General features: G+C 41.9%; 3 protein-coding genes across 6 annotated transcripts in view; 1 reads left to right on the top strand and 2 right to left on the bottom strand.

Annotated features, from left to right (window-relative positions):
• Positions 1-2,721, bottom strand: part of DDX11 (DEAD/H-box helicase 11) — a 52,638-nt gene extending 49,917 nt beyond the window's left edge. For 2 of the 4 annotated variants that reach the window (XM_020789058.3, XM_072999891.2), the window contains exons 1-2: positions 2,601-2,721; positions 213-359 (exon numbers count right to left, since the gene is read on the bottom strand). In XM_020789058.3, the coding sequence (XP_020644717.3) occupies positions 213-356 (144 nt within the window). In that variant the 5' untranslated portion in view covers positions 357-359; positions 2,601-2,721. Of the gene's footprint in view, positions 1-212; positions 360-2,379; positions 2,520-2,590 lie in introns of those variants that run through there. The other 2 variants (XM_072999888.2, XM_078376283.1) reach the window with 2 other exon arrangements.
• Positions 2,722-4,955: 2,234 nt separating this feature from the next.
• Positions 4,956-16,066, top strand: LOC110076689 (uncharacterized). Its single transcript, XM_078376282.1, has 3 exons — positions 4,956-7,497; positions 9,648-9,742; positions 11,630-16,066. The coding sequence occupies exons 1-3, from the start codon at positions 7,458-7,460 to the stop codon at positions 13,220-13,222; spliced, it is 1,728 nt and encodes a 575-aa protein (XP_078232408.1). The 5' UTR covers positions 4,956-7,457; the 3' UTR covers positions 13,223-16,066.
• OVCH1 (ovochymase 1) overlaps positions 11,592-22,442 on the bottom strand; it is a 57,962-nt gene continuing 47,111 nt past the window's right edge. The window contains exon 27 of the mRNA XM_072999901.2: positions 11,592-15,044. Within this exon, the coding sequence (XP_072856002.2) occupies positions 15,028-15,044 (17 nt within the window). The 3' untranslated portion in view covers positions 11,592-15,027. The remainder of the gene's footprint in view (positions 15,045-22,442) is intronic.

Here is a 22,442-nt window from a genome sequence, read left to right as displayed (position 1 = left end):
TTATCTGGCCACCTTGAAAGGCAGAAAAGCAGGGCATATGTTTTAAATAAAATGTAACAGACAAAATTTTATTAGTTACACCCCCTGGAATAATGCAGCTGGCATAAATCTCATTATTGTAAGTTCATTTTCAGCAATTTGCTCACGAGATTTATGATAATTATACTGCACCAGCATAAAAACTCATTAAGATTTTGGCTACTGTAACTTACTGTGCCAGTTGGGCTCTCAAATATGCCAATCTTTCCAGTTTCCAGAACTTCATAAAGTTTAGCCATGAATTCTTCTTGAATGGCATATGGTGTATAAGGAAATGGAAACTTCATTTTAGTCTTCTCTTGGCTCTCCCCAGCCATCTTCTGCAATGATAAAAAAAAATCCAGAATGGTGCAAAACATTATTACGAATAATTTCTCCATTGACCAGGTAAGAAACCTTCTATAGAGACATGCTAGAAGGATGTAATCGGCATCATGTCTCTGAAAGAAAATATTACATGAATGTAAGGGAGCATATAAGCAATTGCCTATGTTACCCTTTCCAGTAATCTGAAATTACAGTGGTGCCCCGCATGATGACAATAATCCGTTCTGTTAAAATCGCTGCATAGCAAAATCGTCGTCATGCAAAAAAAAAAAAACCCAATTGGAATGCACTGAAAACTGGTTAATGCTTTCCAGTGGGGAAATACCTCCTCGTCCAGCGAAGATCGGCCATAGAGAACCGCCGATCAGCTGTTTAAAATCGCTGTCTTCCAAAGCTTCTGTCTGGAAAACAGCCATTTTGCGAATGGAGGGGAGCAATTTTGCGAAGGGAAGCCATTTTGCAAAGCCGGAAAAACATCATTTTGCAAACAAACGGTTCACGAAGCAAGGACCTAATCAACGTAAAGCAGACTTCCCCCATAGGAACCACCGTTTTGTGATCACAATAGCAATCGCAAAAAAAGTCATCATCAAGCGATTTTGTCGTTTACCAGGGTAAGCGTCTAGCGGGGCACCACTGTATCTAAAACACCCAGCAATGACACCAAACACCACTGAGGCTTCATTCATCTCTGAGCAGTATCAAAACTGTTCTAAAGGACTTTGTTTAAACATGCCAACAGAGGAGCTAAATCTGTTTATTTAGGCAGCGATTCACATCACAGACTGCTGATTTAAACTAGACCTATTGCAAGGATACTGTGTCAGAAAACTGGTAAATACTGTTTCACCCTACTAGTATTCCTGAATAGTCACCATATGCACACCTTCCCCACCACCACTTCCCTGCATGTAGAAAATCAGCACGGGGGGGGGGGGGGATTTTCTGTTCGTATTTTTACAGAAATGAAGAAACTGACAGCAAACTGCCTCAAGCATTAAATGTAACCTAAGTTTATATTCCAAAAGACCTCATGGGCCTGCCTCGGTGATTTTGTATGGCTGCCTGTATCCTGCCTCTGTCATTAAAAACAAAAGATGAGGCTGAAAAAACGGAACATCTACAAAGCTGTATAATCGATTCTCTTTCCCTTTCTTGTTTATACAGTATTTTTAATTTAATTTGAGAGCAACTTGCTTGTAATCTTCCATCAGCCACACAGCAAGCCTATTCAGATTCAGTGGGATCTACTATTTGACCAAAATTAGACAAAATTGGTCCTTGTTATGACCACCTAGGTGGAAGAGCAAACGGAAGCAAAGTTTCTCTCCTCAGGTTTATAAATTTAGCCAGGAGTGCCTCACATCCACTGACAGAATCTTTATAGATAAAAACAAAAGTAACACATAAATAATATTAAAAAATAACAAATAAAAAAAGACAAAAACGTGGTGCCACCTTAAAGACTGTTATATTTTCTTAACATAAGCATTCGTGGACAAGTCTTATATGCTGCAATGAGGGCCTGAGAGCTTTGCAGGATGGACCTGCAGAACTATCCTAGGCAGGGCTGTGGCTCAGGAGACAAACATCAGCTTTGCATGGAAGGGCCAACCGTTGCAATCTCCTGAATTTCTACTTCTGGAGAGAAAAGGCTCCTGCCTATCATTTTGAATTCTTTTAACTAAGCAGCACAGGCGAGGCTGAAAGAGACCTAGGGACCGGTTTAGTATAAAACTGTTTCCTGAAAAATAAACTCTCCCCCCCCCGTGTTTCATGGAGCCTGATCTCAAATAATTGTGCATAAAAGAGGAGAAAACCATATTACTTGGGAACAGTTCTCTCTCTCTCTCTCTCTCTCTCTCTCTCTCTCTCTCTCTCTCTCTCACACACACACACACACACACACACACACACACACACACACACACACACACACACACACACACACACACACACACACACACACACACACACACACACACACACACACACACACACACACACACACACACTTCAGATCCCCACGTTGAATAACTTCCAGCTAAGCCCCACTTCTTGCTAGGAGAGGCGGAGCAAAGACGACAAAACTGGGTCCTCAGCTCCCTGTTTCATCCCATCCCAGCGCTCCCTTTCTCGTTTAGGAGCCCCGCGAACGCCACCAACCCCGCACCTTCTTGTCCCTCCCGAGCCACCATCCCTCCCCCACCACCACCTCACAGACCCCAAGTTACCGAATGGCGTCCCTTCGAACCAGGCGCCAAAGTGAGACCCGGCAGCTTCGGCCCGCCTCCCTCCGCGCTGACGTCATAGGCGTTCTTTTCCCGCGAGCAGCACGAAAAAAGCGACTCTCTCCTCCCCCGCCCCCGCTTCCCTCCCGTGGGTGTTTTTTAGATTATATTCCGTTTAGGAGGCGCGACCCAATGCGATTGGTTGGGGAAAGCGAGGGCGTTTCGCTTCGTGCCTCCCGTGAGCCAATCGGGAGGCAGAAAGGAAGAGGCTAGGGTTCTGCGCGCCAAATTCTCCTTCGGAAGGGAAAGGAGGAAATCTGCAAAGGTGCTTTTGCTGCAGTCTTGCACGTTGCATCTCTGAGGCTCGCATAAGGGTCCCGGTTCCTCAGGATCGGGGCCCTCTGCGGCTTGTGATCCACCCCTCTAGCTGTACTGGCCGCGATCCCTGGCTCCCTTTTCACTTGGGCTCCCTTGACTGCGTCCATCCGAATGGAGAGCCTTTGGGGATCGTTGCACTGCCCACGGCTCCGGACCTCTTTTTTCCTTTGCTCCCCATCCTGTCCGGCTGCTGTCCTGGGCGCATCTTTCCGTGCCTTCCCGCTCACTGCCCTGGTGCTCCCGTTTCTGGCGGACAGCCAGGAGTCCCCGGAGTGCCCTCTTCAGCTGCGTCTCTAATACAGCAGCAGACCTCTGTAGTGAAACTATCCGGTCACACAGAAAGCATCCGGGGGGGGGGTCATCCAAGTGCAGTGAGGATGCTTGGGCCAGGGTGACAGATCCTCGCCTCTCGCCACCCATCTCTTTGCCCATGAAGCTTTTGTTATCCTACTTTCGTCGTGATTGTTGGAAAATGTGTAATTTAACTATTGCAAGGTTATTTGTGATTTTTAAATACTCATCGTGGTTCTGCTGTTCTCTACTTTATTTATTTATTTATTTATTTATTGGACTTGTATACCGCCCCATAGCGCTACAAGCACTCTCCGGGCGGTTTACAATTTTAATTATACAGGCTACACATTGCCCCCCCAGCAAGCTGGGTACTCATTTTACCGACCTCGGAAGGATGGAAGGCTGAGTCAACCTTGAGCCGGCTACCTGGGATTTGAACCCCAGGTCGTGAGCACAGTTTTAGCTGCAGTACAGCGTTTTAACCACTGCGCCACGAGTGTATTGAGATGAAGCCAACTAATAATTGCTTTAAAGCCGGACAGGCAAAACGTGTCAGTCTGGTTGGATGGCAACTCCAAGTCGTATCTATAGGCTCGTCGAGTAAGGCTGATGGGAGAGGCAGTCCCTCAACATGAAGAGAGCCACGATTTGCTCACACTTGCTTTAAATCCTACACATTTTTAAAAAATGTTTTCTGTAATGAATTCAAGGATGCCAGAATATAATGTTCTCCAACAAGACTGCCATTTTTTCTTATTTCTTTATTTTATTGATTTAAAATATTTATTTGCCACCTTCCTCCCAAACACCCCCAAGGTGGCTTAGTATTTAAAAGAAACGAAATTAAAAGCCAATAAATTATTGTTTGTTATTTATTATTTGGCTATTTACATTATAAATTACAATATTTAAAAAGCATTAGACAACTATCATATTAAAAACTCATAAGAACAACAATATTAAAAACACCAGTAAAAGACAGAATAAAATGCTGCCTTCAAAAATCCATTTGGTCAAGGTCAAGGTTCCCCTTGACATTTAGTCCAGTCGTGTCCGACTCTAGGGCGCGGTGCTCATCTCAGTCTCCAAGTCGTAGAGCCAGCCTTTGTCCGAAGACAGTTTCCGTGGTCATGTAACCAGCGCGACTGGACATGGAACGCCGTTATCTTTCCACCGTAGTGGTACCTATTTTTTTATCTATTCGCAGACTGATTTAAAGAGAGATAATTCTAAAAAAGAAAGGGGATTTGAAGTGTTGCAGAGTTTTGCATTTGTTGAGATAGATTCACAGAGGAAAATAGCTACAAATTCCTCAAAGTCCACCCCTTTCTCATTCACCGACACTTAAGATCTTAATAACTCACTGACACGTTTGTAGGCGAAAAACATTTATTTACTTCCAGTTGCTTGAAATCGCAGACTTGTGCACGCTGCTTTTTTACTTCATATATACTTAGCAACCAACTGAACAAACAAACAAACAGCAACAAACAACTGCCACCAACAGACTAAAGCAAGGGAGAAGAGCACTCAGCAGAGAAGCAAGGCTCTTGTTCAATTCAAAGGCTGGAAGCAATGACTAGTTAGTGCTGCATAAATACTGTATTTCCCCAAAAATAAGATAGGGTCTTATATTAATTTTTGCTGCAAAAAATACATTAGGGCTGATTTTTCAGGGGATTTTTTTTCATGGACAACAATCTACATTTATTCAAATGCAGTCATGTCATCTGGTTTCTGCACAATGGTGGAGGGAGGGGTTTCGCTTAACAGGCTTATTTTGGGGTGGGGCTTATATTATGAGCATCCTGAAAAATAATACTAGGGCTTATTTTCAAGTTAGGGAAAACAGGGTAGACAATCTCCCCAGCCCAGAAAAGTCTGTCGTAGTCAAACTACAGGCAGCATGCAAAGTTGCAAATAAAACTTCAACATGAAGTTACCCATGAATAATTTGACAAGCAGAGTAGACATGCAAGTTGTCATTCCCGTTACAGTGCATTGCACTTTATTTCCATTAAAACAGCATAACTATTTCTAAAATTGAATAGAATCTTATAAATTACCATAAATTACCTGTACCTCATTTTTTTTTTTGCTTCCTTTGTCAATAATGCTCCCTGTTTTCTAGTCATGCAAAAATTATCACACTAATGGATGGGGACTTGCTGTTTTACTCTGTTGACTGCTTCTTCTTTATCAGCTCTTCTGGTTGTGTAGCAGAATCAAACAGGTAAAAGAAACAAATAGTTTCCCGCCTCTATGTTAAAATTTGCCCCAGATTTGAAACGTACCAATTAGACAACTAAAACTTTATATGATAACAAGAGGTTACGGTGAGTATACTTATTTGATATGATGCCAAAACACACACAGCAACATCTGTTTCCTTTTTGAGATTAAGATCAGATTCGTATAATACCATCTTCCCTTGCAATGTTGTCCTTGGCACAAGTAGCAACAGTGAACTGTTAGAGCTATAGAGATAGTCGTGTGCTTTCACTAGTAAAGGTAAGAAGAAAGGAACCTTGCTAACCAATGATGTCACAAGCACCTCTTATGACCTAGCCCATCGTAGCAACTTTTCTCTGGCCTGTCCCTGCCTTTTCTCTTGATTCCCAAGAACCTTGAACAGAAGCTGCAGTCGATTAATAGAATAAAGCGAGGATTCAGAGAATCCAGGCACTTCCTTTATCGGCAGAGCTCACTAATGTGTTTTTCTCTTCAACAAATCCTCTACCACGAAGATGAAGTGGCCCAAAGCCACACAGGGGCTCCTGTTTAATCTTGGTGAGTGGGAATACGTATTCGTCTGTTCTCTCTGAGGAGATGGAGGAGGGACAACGATGGGGCAGGGGTCTCCTCCAGCCATCAACCACTTCCCCTCTTAAAAATCCCAGGGCTGTGGCTATTGGGGATGCTTTGAAACTGGTATAAAGAAAAAGATGAGCTTCTCTCATTATTTGTTTCTATGACACCAAAACCATCAGGGCGGGAAACAGAGATGTGAAAATATGGCTCTTTAAATGTTGAACAAGAAAATTTAAGGGGAGGGACAAATGATGTCATATTTCAATTCTCTGAGCTGTAGGTCCACCACACCATGGACGCTGACCCTTTCCTGTGGGAGCCTGAGGGACCCGCTCCAAGCATTTTGCTGCCCAGGGCAGATAAGCAAATAGTGCCTTTTTGGAGGATTTACACAGAAAACCAAGGGGTGTAATTCCCCCAAACAATATCAAGTGGCTTTGATACTGTGGGTGGAAAATTCTCACAAACGTGTCCTCCAATAGTAAAAATATGTAATACTCAGCAGCAGCAGCAACGAAAGCAACAGCAAAGAGGAGAACAGGCAAAGTCAATCACTGATTCCTCGGGCATCTTTGTAAAGACCATTTTGAATGGAAATAGTTGAGGAAAATGGATGATCCAAGCAGAGCCGGTCTTTCAGCCATCTTGGCCTTTCAGTAGCCCAGCTTCCCCTCTTTCCCTCTGTTGTGGTCAGATGGAATGGCAGTTGCTGAATGACAGTTGAGGGAGAGGATGAGCCCCATAGGTCTTTCCGCAGGGCCAACGTCCTGTCCAGTCCCCCGTCCAGCCCTGCTTCCCATCTCTGTCCCTCTTTCTATGACAGGAGGTCCCCCTTCTGTTTTGGTGCTCATGCAGTAAGTAAACAGCCATGGAATGGCTGTCCAAATGTCCCACGGGTGAAAATTCAACTGCTACTCCCAACTAAAGAGCAGACTCACTGAATCCGTGGGATTTACAGACGGTAGGTGCTGCTAACTCATGTTCAGCAAACCATGAAAGAACATTATGTCGATTTCATTGACTCAGTGAGAGCACTCTGGTTAGGAGCACCATTTTGGTTCAGACTGTGGTAAGTTTTAAACAAAATCTCCCCCCAGCTGACCTTTATTGAACTGGGTGACTTTAAGAAACTGCCTTGAGCTTTTGGTCCCGGCTTCACCCTTGGTGATCCTGGCTCACCCTTTCTGCTTTGGCTTGTTTCGCACAGCACTCTTGACGTGGCTTCTCCCAGTGGGCACAGACATCCATGAGCAAGTGGGAACACCACTCTCAGATGCCGAATACGAGGAATTCTTTCAGACATTCAATGGTCCTCATCGGGTCGGGGCCATTTGCTTCTTAAGAGCTGTGTATGGCTGCAAACAACCTTTGATCCAAATGGTGGACCGGTATGAAAACCATGGCCTCATTCCTGAAGGTAAAGTTAATTTCAGTGTCCACACTGACAGGATGGTGTTAATTAAACACAGTGAGCTAATTAAACCTAGACATGGAAAGCCCAAGCTACTAGATCACAACCAAACGTGTGTCACGTCTTCACCTCTTCTGAAAATGATTTAATTTCCTTAAAACTATCAAGCAGGTCTTCTTGTTAACCTTCTTCTTTAAATATATATTTTTACAATAGCCTCCGCCCCCATCCACAGGGGATAATGTAGGTTCCAAGCCCTCCTGCAGATGCTGAAAAACACCGATTATAGTAAACACCATTTTAGTAGTGAATACTATTTTAATAGAGAACACTATTTTAGTTGTGAATGCTATAAAAACCATGGTCTCTGGCTCTCTGTAGTGGCCAGTTCTAGTAATTACGTGTGGAAACACTGATTAGGTATCTTTCAGTCTTGAGAGACTATGGTAATGTGTTCTGAATGGAGGACTTGGAACAGCATCTAGTGTGGCTGAGGAGGCCAATTCGAGAGTGACAGTCCCTTCCACACTGAAGACAGATACAAACTGTCCCCTGTTCAGCTCCCTGTGGAAATATATTTCTCTAGCAAATGCTACATGGAGCTTGAGGTGCAGTGGCCAGTTCTGGTATCTTTATACAGTATTTAGAAATAGGGTAGCCATGTTGGTCTGTATGATCAGATAGGTGACAAAACATAATGATTACATATAAAGCCCTAAATGGTTTGGGACCTCAATATCTGGCAGATTGTCTGCTTCCACCTAGATCTACCCGAATCACCCGACACAGCCAGCAGGGACGGCTGAGGGGCCTGACGCTGAGGAAGGCCCAGAAGGAAAAAACAAGAAACTGGGCCTTCTCGGCGGTGGCCCCTCGGCTGTGGAACACTCTCCCTACCAAAATTCAGCTGGCACCCTCGCTGGGTGTTTTCAAAAGCCAGTTAAAAACTGGGCTGTTCAACCAGGCCTTCCCATATATATATATTTAAGTCATGCCATCCTGGTAATATCTCGTTTGGAATTTAATTGTTATAATTGTATTTTTTGTGATTTAATGCATGTTATAGTGATGTGTTTTTATCGATGTAAGCCGCCCCGAGTAGACATAGTCTAGAGGGGCGGGGTAAAAATAAATAAATAAATAAATAAATAAATAAATAAATAAATAAATAAATAAATAAATAAATAAATAAATAAATAAAAATCCTAGAAATATATATGGGGGGGAATAAAAAGTAAAAAAAAGACAAAAACATGGTGGCACCTTAAAAACTAACTTTTATATTTTTTAAATGTGAACTTTCGTGGACAAGTCCACTTCATCAGGCATAAGAGACTCTTATGTATGAAGTGACTTGTCCAACCAACTACAATCTCTTATACCTTGAGGCCATGTATAAATATTTGCCATGTTAAATCTCCTTCTATTATGTCTGATGGAGTGGATTTATCCATGAAAACTCACATTAATATATATATATATATATATATATTGCTTAAAAAGTGCTTTAGAAATTATTCTTTATCGAGTAAGTCTTGTTGAGGGGGTACAGATATCCTGTGCTAGGACACACATCCTTCTTGCCCCCAATAATTTTAACACGTCAGAGAAGATTGGTCTTCTGCCAGCAATAGATTGGTGTCAGCTATCCCTATTGTGCTGCTAAGTGTGTGCCAACATGCATGCACATACATATTATATATGGCACATATATAGATATGGGTCAGTGTAGCTTTGAGTACTTAAGACGCTGGTGTGAATCTGTTGTGGTATACAATAGGACCTTCATATCTATAGGGGATCAGTTCCAAGTCCCCCACCCCATGATGCGGGGGGGGAGGGAACTAATTGTGAACAGTAGCATGGTATCTGGCTCTCTCTAGTGTCCAGTTTTGATAGTGGCCATCCTTTTGTGTCTGTGTGTGTATTTTTCTTTTAATGTTTTTAATATTTTCAGAGTATGGATAAGTGAATCAGCAGATATTGATCCCATGGATAAAGGGGTCCTACTGTATCTGCCCTGCAAAACTCATCACGGCCCCACTGTTGATGCCTACAGCAGTGGCATGCTGTGGATTATGGCTCAGTCAGTTTAAATGTGAATAAGCAGCAGGTATCAAAGCCTCTCCTTTGACTCCCAGCATCTCTTTTCCTAGGGCGAGTCTGTTCCAGCTCGGCGAAAAGGCCCAGATTTCCTGATTTTTGCACTCTCACTTTATATCGCTGTGCCATGAGGAAGTATTTTGTGAAGGTGAGCTAAAAGGACTAGCGCTGACATTCCAATGGGCAGAACAGGTCACCCAAGGAAGCAAATAACAAAAGAGGTAGAAAAGAAATAGAGAAACATTTCAGAGAAGGAAAGCTCAAAATGGCCTTCAAAATTAAAAAAAAAAAATTCTGGCAATGACCTTATGGTCATTTTTGCTTTTGATGAACAGGCAGGTATGGCTTACCAAGATCTGAAGAAGGGCTAAAAGGGCCCCAGACTTTCCCAAGTCAAGCATTACTGTATTGCTTTTGACCATGTGATACTATAGCATTATGGGTGGAAGATTTAATTCAATATTGCTGGCTCAGCTTGTCCCACCGAGAAGCATTAACAGACTGCTCAGTCCTGTCGGAAGCAGGTCCCACTCATTTTACTGAGCCTTACATGCATGTAAAGTAAGTTTGTCTTTGCAAATCAAAACAGTTTTGTACACAAGAAGCTGGAAACATAACTACACTTCCATAATTAAGACAGTTCCATTATATGTCTAGCAACAACAACAGAGTTTTCTGTGGATGCAGTGCGCAGAAGCAAGGTATCAAATCCCCCTTGTGGTGCCACTCTGAGGTGATGCAGGGCATGTGACTTCATCAGCAACGGGTGCTACAGGTGGTCTGGCTAGTCTTCTCCCGGGAGATATGATATCCTGGCCCCAGGTGCTCCAACTCACTGAGCTATACCAGCTCAAATATAGCCGATCAGTAAGGGGTTCTAAAATCCTACTCTACCGTCTTCTGCTAAAGGATGGTCTTTTTGAACAGGAACAAAGTAAACAGCTTCATACTGAGCCAGATCATTAGTCCATCTAGCTCAGAATCATACTGATTGGCAGTGGCTCTCTGGGGCTTCCTACTGGAGATGTCATGGATTTGTCTGTCCATAGTGGGTAGACCAGCTTTGGCCACTGGTGGTTTGGATTGGGCCACCAAGCAAGAGGTTCCCATTCCCTAAGTTGAAGACTTTTACACTGTAGTCCAGTTCTCCCACCAATCACCTTTATACAATTTGACAGTATCTGCAATGGTTAATGATGTAATTAACATTACATCTAACTTGGCTCTAAAAATCAGAAAAGAATTAATTATTCTGATGATAATGCATGGTACTTCAGATATCATTGTCTTTTGGGCTGGAGACAATGAGACGTATTTCCTTGGTGAAAGTCCTGTGCTTTTAGCAGCTGCACAGCATACAGCCTAAATCATGGATGGGTAGAAATATGCGACAGAAAAGAAGTAATTGCCAAACAGAGGAAAGTACAGTGGTGCCTCGCTTAACGGGCACCCCATTTAACGACGAAATCGCATACCGACAAACTTTTTTGCAATCGCATTGCGATGTTTTAAATGGAGAAAAATTGCTTTGCGATGATCGGTACCCTGTTTTGCTTACTGATTATCACAAAGCAATGATTTTCTAACAGCTGATTGGCAGTTCCAAAATGGCTGCTGGGTAAAAAAAATGGCTGCCCGCTGTGTTTTCACGCGGATTCCTCGCTTACCGGGCAGCGAAAATGGCCGCCGTATGGAGGATTTTCACTTTAAGGTGAGTTTTAAGCCCATAGGAACGCATTGAAGGGGTTTCAATGCATTCCTATGGGCTTTTTAAAATCGCATAGTGACAAAATTGCTTTGCAGCGATTTTTGCTGCACCGATTAACGTCGCTATGCGAGGCACCACTGTATTATATTTTGCTCTGCTGGTTAGCTCTGTTTGTCTATCAAAATCTTGAGCCCAACTGAGAGATATAAGGAGTGGTTCACTGGTTTATTCATTAAACAATCAGAGCTTTGACACATTGTTACAGTCTAGTGAAACATTTCTATTTCAATTTTTCCATCTTTTTATTTTATTTTATTTCTAATTTAGAGGATTTTGTGCCCAGGTGAGACCATTGAAGCATCTACTGATACACACACCATCAATCAGGAAGCGGAACCTCTTCATAATCTATCCTTTATACTACAGTCTTTGCCTAAGCTACTTCACAGCAGCTCAGCAACCGCCACAACTCCTTCCCCTCCTGACGAAAGCCCCAGAAGTGAGTCACCTATAGAGGTGGTTGGTGCTATGTCTGTCTCTGCAATGGTTATCAGGGCGGTTTCTCATGACCTCACGACCAACAGCCCTCCTCCTGAGCCTACCTCTACGGCTCTGCTTGCTTCTGCAGAATCAGTCCTAGATCTTCTTTTTCACACAACCACTAGCATCCCTGAGCTTCATCCCGAGACTCCTCCCGAGACTCATCCAGAGATTCATCCTGAGACTCATCCCGAGCCTACTCCTGAGCCTCATCCTGAGCTTCATCCTGAGCCTACTCCCGAGCCTCATCCGGAGAGTCATCCTGAGACTCATCCCGAGGCTACTCCTGAGCCTCATCCAGAGACTCATCCCGAGCCTACTCCTGAGCCTCATCCGGAGATTCATCCTGAGACTCATCCCGAGCCTACTCCTGAGACTCATCCCGAGCCTCATCCGGAGATTCATCCTGAACAACACACCACGCCGTCTGCTCCTGAGCTGCTTGTTGCTACTTCCCCCGCCACAACCACTACAGAGCCAGTCCTTGACCTTCTCCTAGAGTCTTCTCTGGAGCTTCTTTCTCCCACTGCTGCCAAAACGGACATAGAAACTTTGCTGGAAAATCTCACGGCCACTGAGGCGGCGACAGTCGCTACTGAGACGACCACTGGTTCCTTTCTGCAACTCACAACATCTCCAGAGTCAGTCGCTGAGTTTTCCACCTCCATCTCCAATGCTGAAACTATGTCTGAGGTGAGCATTATCCTTGATGACTCAACCACCACAAACCCAGACGCCGCCACAGGAGCTGCTGCCACCAGTGGTTCCATTTCCACACACCCCGCGAGGGTAGCCGGTAAAAAAAAAAACTCCGAAGAGCCTTATCCCGCCACTAGTTCTGCCACAACCACTGAGTCACCTTCTGAGCTTCCTACTCACAACACTATTTCTGCGGCACCTGTTAGACACGAATACGACAGCACAACCTGTATGAACCATCTCCAACAGAGTCCAACTGCTATCTGTCACCCCCATACTTCTGCTCCTTCAGCCACAGCCTCTTTGGATCTTGCAAAACATCCTCCCCAGTCCAACTCTAGCATGGGCATTGTCGTCGTCTCTACTTTCATCCACCATAAACCTGAAGGCACCTTAGGGCTCATTCCTTTGCTCCGAATTGGCATGAGGTCTCCCAACCCGCAGCATGAGCAAGAAAGTCCCGGACTCCAGCAGCTCCCGCCTCATGACTTGAAGAGGCTCTTCCTCCGAATGCAGGACCACAGAGTGCAACACTTAATGCATGAAATGCGGGACCTGATGACCAAGGGGGAAATCGTACAGAAACAAAAGTTGCAGGCCACATCTCTACAATTGCTGAGGGCGCTCAACCTTCCAAACCAACAGAGGAGGCTTAAGCGCTCCATGAGGCTCAAGAGATGACCCAACTACAAAGGGCAGGTGGTGTCTTTTGGACAGAAGAGAAAACCCCAAAGGGCAGGTTCTGGGCCTGGCGTCCTGCAGGCAGAACAACTCTAAAGCTGTCTGGGTAAGAGGTTATCTCAGCTTTCCTGGCAAAGCTCAGGTGTCTTTCTGACCTGTTCCTTCCGACATCTTGGTGCCGGACGACCCACACTAAGAAAAGCTTATTTTCAAGGGCTTGAAAGAGGATCGACGGACTGGGCCTGGAGAGGCTGCTCCAGTTCTGTTATAAATCTGCAGGAAATGAAGATGTAATTGGAAGGGCTCTGGCTGCTACGCAAAGGAGAAGACAGAAAGAACATTCTTTCTCCTCATTGGGGTTTTCTAAGAGGACAATAAATAAATAAGGTGTGTTGCAGAAATAGTTGGAACTCAATCAAATAAAAGTGCAAGGAAGCTAAACTGGCATTCTGCTTGTTGTATAATTTTTCCTCCTTGCAGAAAACAATGGGGATGCTGGGGAGAGCAGTATCTCACTTAATTCTCCACAACTGAGCATGCCGGAAGCCAGCAGAGGCAGCCTAGATGCTAAGGTGAATGTGTATTTCTAGCAGTTAAAATATTTTCCCACTCACAATGGCACCATCTGTAAGATAAGAGACATATTCCACAGCTAGGCTTGCAAATTAAGCCCATGTTTACCTTCTAGTGACCAATTACAAAACAAAGAATGCCTAATGTAAGATAAACAGGTAAGCACAATTATTTGTTGTGACAGACATTCTCCAACAGAGAGCGCAGCTCTTCTGAACACATATTAAGTACAAGGAAAGAAAGGGAAGGAAGGGGAAATGTTCCTTTTCATTTCTCACTGATTTCCTATAGTGTTCCCCTCACAAAACAGTCTTCTCTGCGCACATCCCTGTTCAACCACTCCTTCATGAACCACAGTCAATCTCAACAGAGACCACTGAGGCCAAGAATGGCTGGACCAGAGGAATATGCCACTCCATCTGTCTTTAAGTGCTGCTATCAAATGTGTTTTCGGAATCTACCATTGAATAAGTCAGAGACAAGAATAGAACACAGCAGCATTCATGAAATGATTTTTAATTTTCTGTTACTGCAAAACAAATCCCTACAGGAGATGCTGGTAGGAAATATATCTGGACAGATGGGAGTTTACCAGCCGTGTTTCTTTCTTCCAGCAGTACAGTAATATGAATTGACTTTCATCTAATTTCATTGTGCATTGTAATTATCTAAGTCCATCCTACAAGCACCAAGATAAGAAACTATCCATAGTATATCAAGCAGCAACATTATATTGGCTTGCCAGAAAAATACCTGTTAACTAACAAATAAAGATGGTTCAATATGGGACGGCAGAAATGCCTCCTACCCTGAGCTTTGGATTCAAGTCACTCCCATAATTTGATGCATTTTCTGCCCCTAGTCATCCAATAGCTTCCCAGAAGCAGATACGTATTTGTTTGCAAAAATGAGGATTTCCCTCCACCCCTCTTGAGCATTTCAATATGTGGTCCTTTATTTTTCGGACAGAATTAAATAATTTCCCCAGTCATTTTCATAAATTTTTGGAAAGACAGAGTGCATAATGTTTTAGAATCATAAAAATACCTCAAAATCTTATCCTGGCATTTTCAATATTGCAATCAAACAAAATGAGGAAGCAAGGAATCTGTCTTCACAGTTTGCCCCTTATGACGGTTGCGATCCATCTCTTGTAAGCAGAAATACATGTGTAGACTGTTGGTAACTCCGGATCACAGTTGTTCTTAACTCAGCTATAAACACCAACCAGCTTATAAGGACCATCTACCTGTATGTGATTGTCATTAGGGTAGAGAAAAGAAGACTTAAATTTGGATTTCTTCAAATTGGGCTTTGGCATGACCCAACAACAGAAACACAACAGACTGAAATCCCAACTTCAATGAGTCAGTGAGCAGTGATAAAATCTATGGTTTCATGTTTACAGCACTTATATTACCTGGTGTATTTAGAGTCCTAGTGCACAACTCAGAGCAGGAAAAGCGTAAGGGACTGATCAGACAAGATACTGATCCCACATCTAGAAGCAGAGCATCCTCAAGTTGCAAACAAGGTAGAACTGTGAAAACATGTTAAAAGTAGAAGTGCCATTGGAATGATCATTGGGATGTAAATACCAGCTTCCTTTGCATGTCTGATTGCAGAGAGAGACATAAAGGAGATTGTGCTACTGGAGGGGGAAACCATTGTACAAGCAGGAACAATGGGACCGGTATCTCGTCTTGTGAAGCCCTGCAAAGACAATTAGGCACACTAGCTGCAAGACTAATAGCCTGATCCTAATCATGTTAGCCTAGAAATAAATCCTATTAATTTCAGTGTGACTGCTAAAGTATCTGTACTTGAAACTGGAACTAAGTACTTAAAATATTCACAAAGACCCTGCTGATTTCAAATGTACTTTGATACCCCAGGTTCCTTGAATCGGCAGAACATTTTATTCTTTTATTTTTATTTTTCAGTTTCTTCTATAAAAGAATTCTATTTTGCTCTTCTTAGTTAATTCAGATGTCAGATATTGATACACCATTTCCCTATAATCTTATGGATGGAAAACATGAGCTTAGCCATCTTAGCTTAGCTAAGCTAAATGGAATTTGCAGTCTAACAACATGTGGAAGGCCATGCATTCCTCACCCCTAGTTTATGTATCCCCATTTAAATCTACGGTATCTCCAGGTAAGGCTGGAAAGATCCATTGAGAATGGCTGTGTAGATAATATGGAAATAAATTGCTCAAGATAGGTAGCTTCTCTACCTTTGATATCTCCAATGTATACAATTCAAAAAGCATTTCAGTGCTACTGACAGCTCCGGAAGTCTGCATCTGTGGTCATCAACCATAAGATTGCATTGCTAATGTTGAATATGAACACCCACCATCAGTTACATACAGCATGAGATGCTGACCACCACAGCAGGTGGACATATATTGCTATTTATAATCCCACCACCCCAGTATCTGGCACAAACTTTATGGGTGAGGATCAGCATTAGCACCTGCTGCAAACTCCAGATGTTCTTGGACATCAGCTCCCAGAAGTCCAGGCCAGCAGAGATGGTGGTGAAGGCTTCTGGGAGTTGTAGTCCACGAACATCTGGAGGCCCAAGGTTGGGGGCCACTGCTCTAATGGGAAGGAAGAAAGGAGACATTGTTATGATGACACTGTTTTAGCCAAGGGCATTCTTTTTTTTTTGTACTTTTTAATTTTTATAAGGGATAACAGAAAGGAAAAGGGAATTGGGATTGATGAGGAAGAGGGGAGACAATAACATACTTTCATCCATTCTGTACCTATTGCCATATCAAGATTTTAAATTATTCTATTTACTCTTTTCTGCCTTCTAGATTCAGTTCTCCTTTCAATATGTACTGTTCACAAGCTGCCTGTTGATTCTGTCCACTTGTTAAATAGATCCCATCTTTCTGTTGCCTTTTGCAAGGGATAGTCCTTCATGACTTCTGATAAAATGTCCATTTCGGCTATTTCCCATATCTTTTCAATAAGATCTTCTTGTTTCCGTACCGTTGATCTTTTCCAATTTTTAGCATATAAAATTCTAGCTGCCGTAACTATGTATATAACTATATAATTCTTTGACTTATCTATATTTTCAGGTATCATACTCAATAAAAACAGTTCTGGGGTTAATGGCACTTTACAGAGCAATATTTGTTCCAACATTACATGCACTCTTTTCCAATATTGTTTCGCTACTCCACATGACCACCACATATGATAATAGCTTCCCACTTGTGATTCACATTTCCAACCCTTATTTGATACATCTGTATACATCTTTGACAATTTTTCTGGGGTCATGTGCCATCTATAAAACATCTTATATATATTCTCTTTAAAGTTCACCGATCTTGTAAGCTTTATATTATTTTGCCATATTTTCAGCCATTGATCAGTATCAATGTTATGCCCTATATTTTGTGCCCACTTGATCATACATTCCTTAACCATTTCATCTTGCATCTTAATTTCCAACATATAATTATACATTTTCTTAACAGTTTGTTCTTTTGAACCTAATAAAAGTTTGTCAAAAATCGTTTGCTCTAAGTAGAAGCCTTCTATTTTATCTTTTGTATATCTAGATTCTAGCTGTGCTCTAGGCCACCACTCTATATATATATTCTGTGACTCTAGCTCTTCTTTAGACTTTAGTTCACCATCCTTTTTTAATAGATCTTGATATTTTAAAAAGTTTGTTTTTGTCATAAGATTGGGTTGGATAAAGGCCTCTAACGGTGACACCCATACAGGTATTTTATAATAAATTTGTTGTACAATTTTTCTCCACATTCCCAGTAAAGCTCTTCTTATCATATGTGAATTAAAATTTTTTTGTTCTTTGTCCTTTTTATACGATAAATAGGCATGCCAGCCTAATTGCAAATCATGCCCCTCCAAGCTAAGTAATCTATCGTTTTCTAGAGTTATCCATTCTTTTATCCAATCTAGAATACAAGCTCTATAATACAGAACCCAGTCAGGAAGACCAAAGCCACCCCTCTGCTTAGCATCTTGCATTGCCTTAATTTTAATTCTTGGTTTTTTACCTTGCCATATAAATCTCATGATTATCTTATTAAATTCTTTGAAAAATGACTGTTTTAATATTATAGGGATTGACTGAAATAAGAATAGGATTTTTGGTAAAATAGTCATTTTAATTGCTGCAATTCTTCCCAACAACGATAGTTGTAATTTGTCCCATTTCTCCAAATTGTTCTGTATCTCCTTCATTAGTTTCATGTAGTTATCTTTGAATAATGTACTTGTCTTCTTTGTAATTTGTATTCCTAAATATCGAATTTTCTTCTCCTCATGAAAGTTCGTCTTCTCTATTAGTTCTTGTCTTTCATGTTCTCTCATGTTTTTGGTAAGTAATTTAGTCTTCTTTTGGTTTATTCTCATTCCTGCCATGTCACCAAAAATTCTTAACGTTGTCATCAGGTCCTCTATTGAATCCAATGGTTCTTCCAATATGATAACTAAATCATCCGCAAAGGCCTGGAGTTTGTAGACTTGACCTTTCACTTTTAATCCTTTCAATTCTTTTTTGTTTCTAATTTGTTCGTTTAGTATTTCCAGAGTCAAAATAAACAGGAGTGGGGAGAGTGGGCACCCCTGTCTAGTACCTTTCTGTATTTGGATTTCTTTTGATAGTTCGCCATTAATTTTTTACTTTTGCCTTTTGCTCCGTATATATTGCTTTAATTAGTTTCATAAATCTTTCTCCAACCTGCAGTGTTTTCAATGTGTGCATCATAAAATTCCAGTCAAGATTATCAAATGCTTTTTCCGCATCCAAGAATATCATAGCCATCTGTTTCTCCGGGTGTGCTTCATAGTATTCCAGGGCATTTAAAACTATCCTTATATTATTCTTCATCTGTCTTTTAGGGAGAAACCCAGACTGATCTTGATGTATCAAGTGGGTTAAAATTCTTTTCAATCTAGTTGCCAGGATAGTCGCATATATTTTGTAGTCCACATTCAACAATGAAATCGGCCTATAATTTTGTATTTCTTTACCTTCCGTGTTTTCCTTATGTATAAGAGAAATTGTCGCTTCAGTCCATGTTGCTGGTATTTTCCCTTCTTCTTCAATGCATTCTAGAAGCTTTTTAAATGGCTGGAGAAGCACCTCTTCCAGTTCTTTGTAGTATTCTGCTGGTAATCCATCTGGGCCTGGTGCTTTCCCATTTTTTTGTTTTTTAAGGGCTTCTGTAATTTCTGCATACGTTATAGGCTCATTTAAGGACTGAATTTGTTCTTTAGTCAATTTCATTTTATTGTGCTTCAACAGATATTCTTCCTGGGCTTCTCCATCCACTTCTTTTTTCTCATATAACTTCCTATAAAAATCTTCAGCGATTTTCTTTATTTCTTCCTGTTTGAATTTTTCTGTTCCCTTTTCGTCTTTCAAAGTTCGAATTATTGTCTTCTCCTTCTCTTTCCTTAATTTGTATGCTAACCATCTTCCCGGTTTATTTGCATTCTCAAAAAAATTTTGCTTTGCAAATTTGAACTTCTTTGCGGTTTCTTCAGTGAGCAATATATTTATCTGATGTTGTGTAAGTTTTATCTTCTCTATAAGTTCTTTGTTGGGTTTTGTTTCAACTGCCACTCCTCTATGGCTAATCTACTTTCCAGAGTCTCATATTTTTTCTGTCTTTCTCTTTTTTGTTTAGCTGCAAATCTTATGGCTATTCCTCTAAAAAAGCCTTACTTGCCTCCCATATCATAAACATTGAGATATCTGGTCTCATATTCTGTTTAAAGAAAAAGTCCATTTCTTCTTTTACTTGTTTCTTAAATTTTTCATTTTTTAGATGTAATATATTCAGCTTCCAAGTGAATTCTCTTGTTCTACTTCCTATTTGTAACAAAATTGGGTTATGGTCTGCAAATGTATTGGGTAAGATATGTATTTGTTCCAACTCTTTCATTAGGTTTGTTGATATCCAACATGTATCAATCCTTGACCACGATTTATGCCTGTTAGAGTAGAAAGTGTAATCCCTTGTCTTTGGATTACATGTTCTCCATGCATCCACAATATTTAATTCTTCTGCTAATTGTAGGAAATTTCTTGGAATTGTGCTTCTCTTCTTTCTACTAGATTTTTCTGTTTTTGTGTCTAGTTCTCTGTCGAAAACAGCATTATAATCTCCAATTATGCAGTAATGATCATACTCTTTATTTGCCAATTCTCACTGCAATTGTTTATAAAAGTTTTCTTGATTTCCATTTGGTGCATAAATATTGACTATTAGGAATTTCTTAGATTCTCTTTGGATTTCCACCATTACTATCCTTCCATCCTCTGAGGCAAAAATCAGGGAGGGCTCCCATTCCTTCTTAATAAAAATAGCTACTCCTTTCTTCTTTTTGCTCACGTCTGAAGCCACAAATAGTTTTCCTAATCTTGGCCATTCTAATAATTTCAAATCCTTTCTTTTCACATGCGTTTCTTGGATGCATATAACATCAGATTTCTGTTTCTGCAGTTGTAGAAAGATCTTTTTTCGCTTTTGGGGTGAGTTTAGGCCGTTTACGTTTACTGATAAAATCTTCAGTTGTTTTCTAGTAATCTTGATTTAAATTACTATCCTTTTATTTTTTCTTCATCATGCTTCTAGTACATCTTGGCTCTATTGCTTCTTGTTCTCCTGTCTCTGTTTCTGATTCTGCTTGTGATAATTGGCTTTGTTCCTCTCGAGATCTTTCTTCTGATTCCTTGTTGTCAGTTTTTTTTAGCTTCTTCTCATTTTTTTCTATGAAGTTTTGTGCTTTCATCGGGGATGTTATGTTGTATCTCTGTGTATCAATCCGAAAAAATAGCCCTTCTGGTGTTAGCCATCTATATGAGATTCCATTTTGTTGGAGTAGCTGTGCCAAAGATGCATATTCCTTTCTTCTCTGTCTCACTTGCCATGGGATTTGTTTTAAGACATTAATTTTCTTGTCTTCTATTATCAATTGTTTTTCTTGTGAAGCCCTTAAAACCTTATCCCTAACTGCCTTCTTCGTGAATCTCAAATGTACTTCTTTAGGTAAATTATTTTTTCTAACATATGCTGTACTCACTCTGAAGGCTGCTTCCAGACCTTGGCGGAATTCCGCTACATCCATCTCTATTGCTGGTGCGAGGGCTTCACTCATTACTGTCTCCAAGTCCTCAGATCCCTTTTCTGGTACATTTTGGATTCTTAGCATCTTAAGAGCACGTTCCATTTCCAGCATTATTAGCCTGTCCTGACATTGCCTTTGGTCTCTCTGTATCTGCTGTACACTTTCTTTAGCTTTATCTAGTCTGGCGTCTGTATTTTTCATTTTCCCTTCTATATCTTGTGTTTTAGTTTTGATTTGTGTTACCTGCTCCTTTGTCTCAGTCAATTCTGCCTGTATATACGTCATTTGGTTTGTCATTTCGGTCAATCGTCGATTAATTTGATCAAATCCTGTGGACAGCAGGTTCTGCATAGTGGTCTGCCATTCTTTATCAGATTTTTCTGATTCCTGAGAGGTTAATTTCCCTAGTGCTGATGTTTGGGCTGGAGAGGTTCCTGGTGTTTGGGATTTAGGGTTGGGGTTCGGTCTCTTTGCAGCCATTATGAAATCAACCCAAATTCCAAACCTACTATCAACCACCTCCCCTTAACCTTCCCAAATCTTTGCCCAATATTGCAATATATATCACAGTTTTTTTAAAAAAAATTGACACTTTAAATTTCAACTTCCATATACCACATCTCTTGAATTGTCCACCAAGTCCTTCTGTGAAAATCCAGGCTCCGTAGAACCCCAAAAGCCCAAGAGTTAATATCGTGGAGAGTTCTAGTGTCCCAGGGGTTTTTAACCAAACAGTTGGATGCGCTAACAGCAGGGAATTCAAACCGTATGCAGCCTCACCCAGATAAAAGGCAATCTTCCGGTACAGTGGTGCCTCGCACAACGAGCGCCCCGTTTAACGAAGAATCCGCATACCGATGCGGATTTGGCGATCGCAAATGTGATCGCATACCGATGTTTCCTATGGGGAAAAATTGCTTTGCGATTTTTCCCCATAGGCCCCCAGTGAGTGCATCGGAGCGGCCGCAGGCGAGGTCTCTCCCGCGGCCGCTCTGAAGCGCCGGCCGGCCGGCATTTTCAGGGCGGGCGTGTCGGAGCGGCCGCGGGCGAGGTCTCTCCCGCGGCCGCTCTGAAGCGCCGGCCGGCCGGCCGGCCGGCCGACATTTGCTCCTTGCTTGCAAGGAGGGAGACGATTCCTCCCTGCCTGGCTGGCTTGCTTTTCCAAAGGAGAAGCAAGCCCGCGGCCAGAGAGGAATCGTCTCCCTCCTTGCAAGCAAAGTTGAGTCCTCTTTGCGCTGGGATGAGCTCATCCCAGCCCGAAGAGGACCCATGGTTGCTTGCAAGGATTCCCCCCCTTGCTTCTGAAGCCAAAAAGGCACGGAGAAAGTGCATTTCTCCCTACCTTTTTGGCTTCAGAAGCAAGGGGGGAAATCCTTGCAAAAAAACGCTGGGTCCCCCTTGCGCTGGGATGAGCTCATCCCAGCGCGAAGAGGACTCAACTTTGCTTGCAAGGAGGGAGACGATTCCTCTCTGGCCGCGGGCTTGCTTCTCCTTTGGAAAAGCAAGCCAGC

The sequence above is a fragment of the Pogona vitticeps genome, chromosome 5, assembly GCF_051106095.1.
Source record: "Pogona vitticeps strain Pit_001003342236 chromosome 5, PviZW2.1, whole genome shotgun sequence".
In the NCBI taxonomy this organism is placed as follows: domain Eukaryota; kingdom Metazoa; phylum Chordata; class Lepidosauria; order Squamata; family Agamidae; genus Pogona; species Pogona vitticeps.
Note: the sequence above shows the minus strand (reverse complement) of the source record. Positions and strands in the feature narration are given on the sequence as shown.

Excerpts from the sequence above, each read along its gene's own strand:
- LOC110076689 (XM_078376282.1), top strand. The coding sequence starts at position 7,458 with ATGGTGGACCGGTATGAAAACCATGGCCTCATTCCTGAAG. Across the intron at positions 7,498-9,647 it reads CCATGGCCTCATTCCTGAAG|GGCGAGTCTGTTCCAGCTCG; the intron begins GTAAAGTTAATT and ends CTCTTTTCCTAG. Across the intron at positions 9,743-11,629 it reads TGAGGAAGTATTTTGTGAAG|AGGATTTTGTGCCCAGGTGA; the intron begins GTGAGCTAAAAG and ends TTTCTAATTTAG.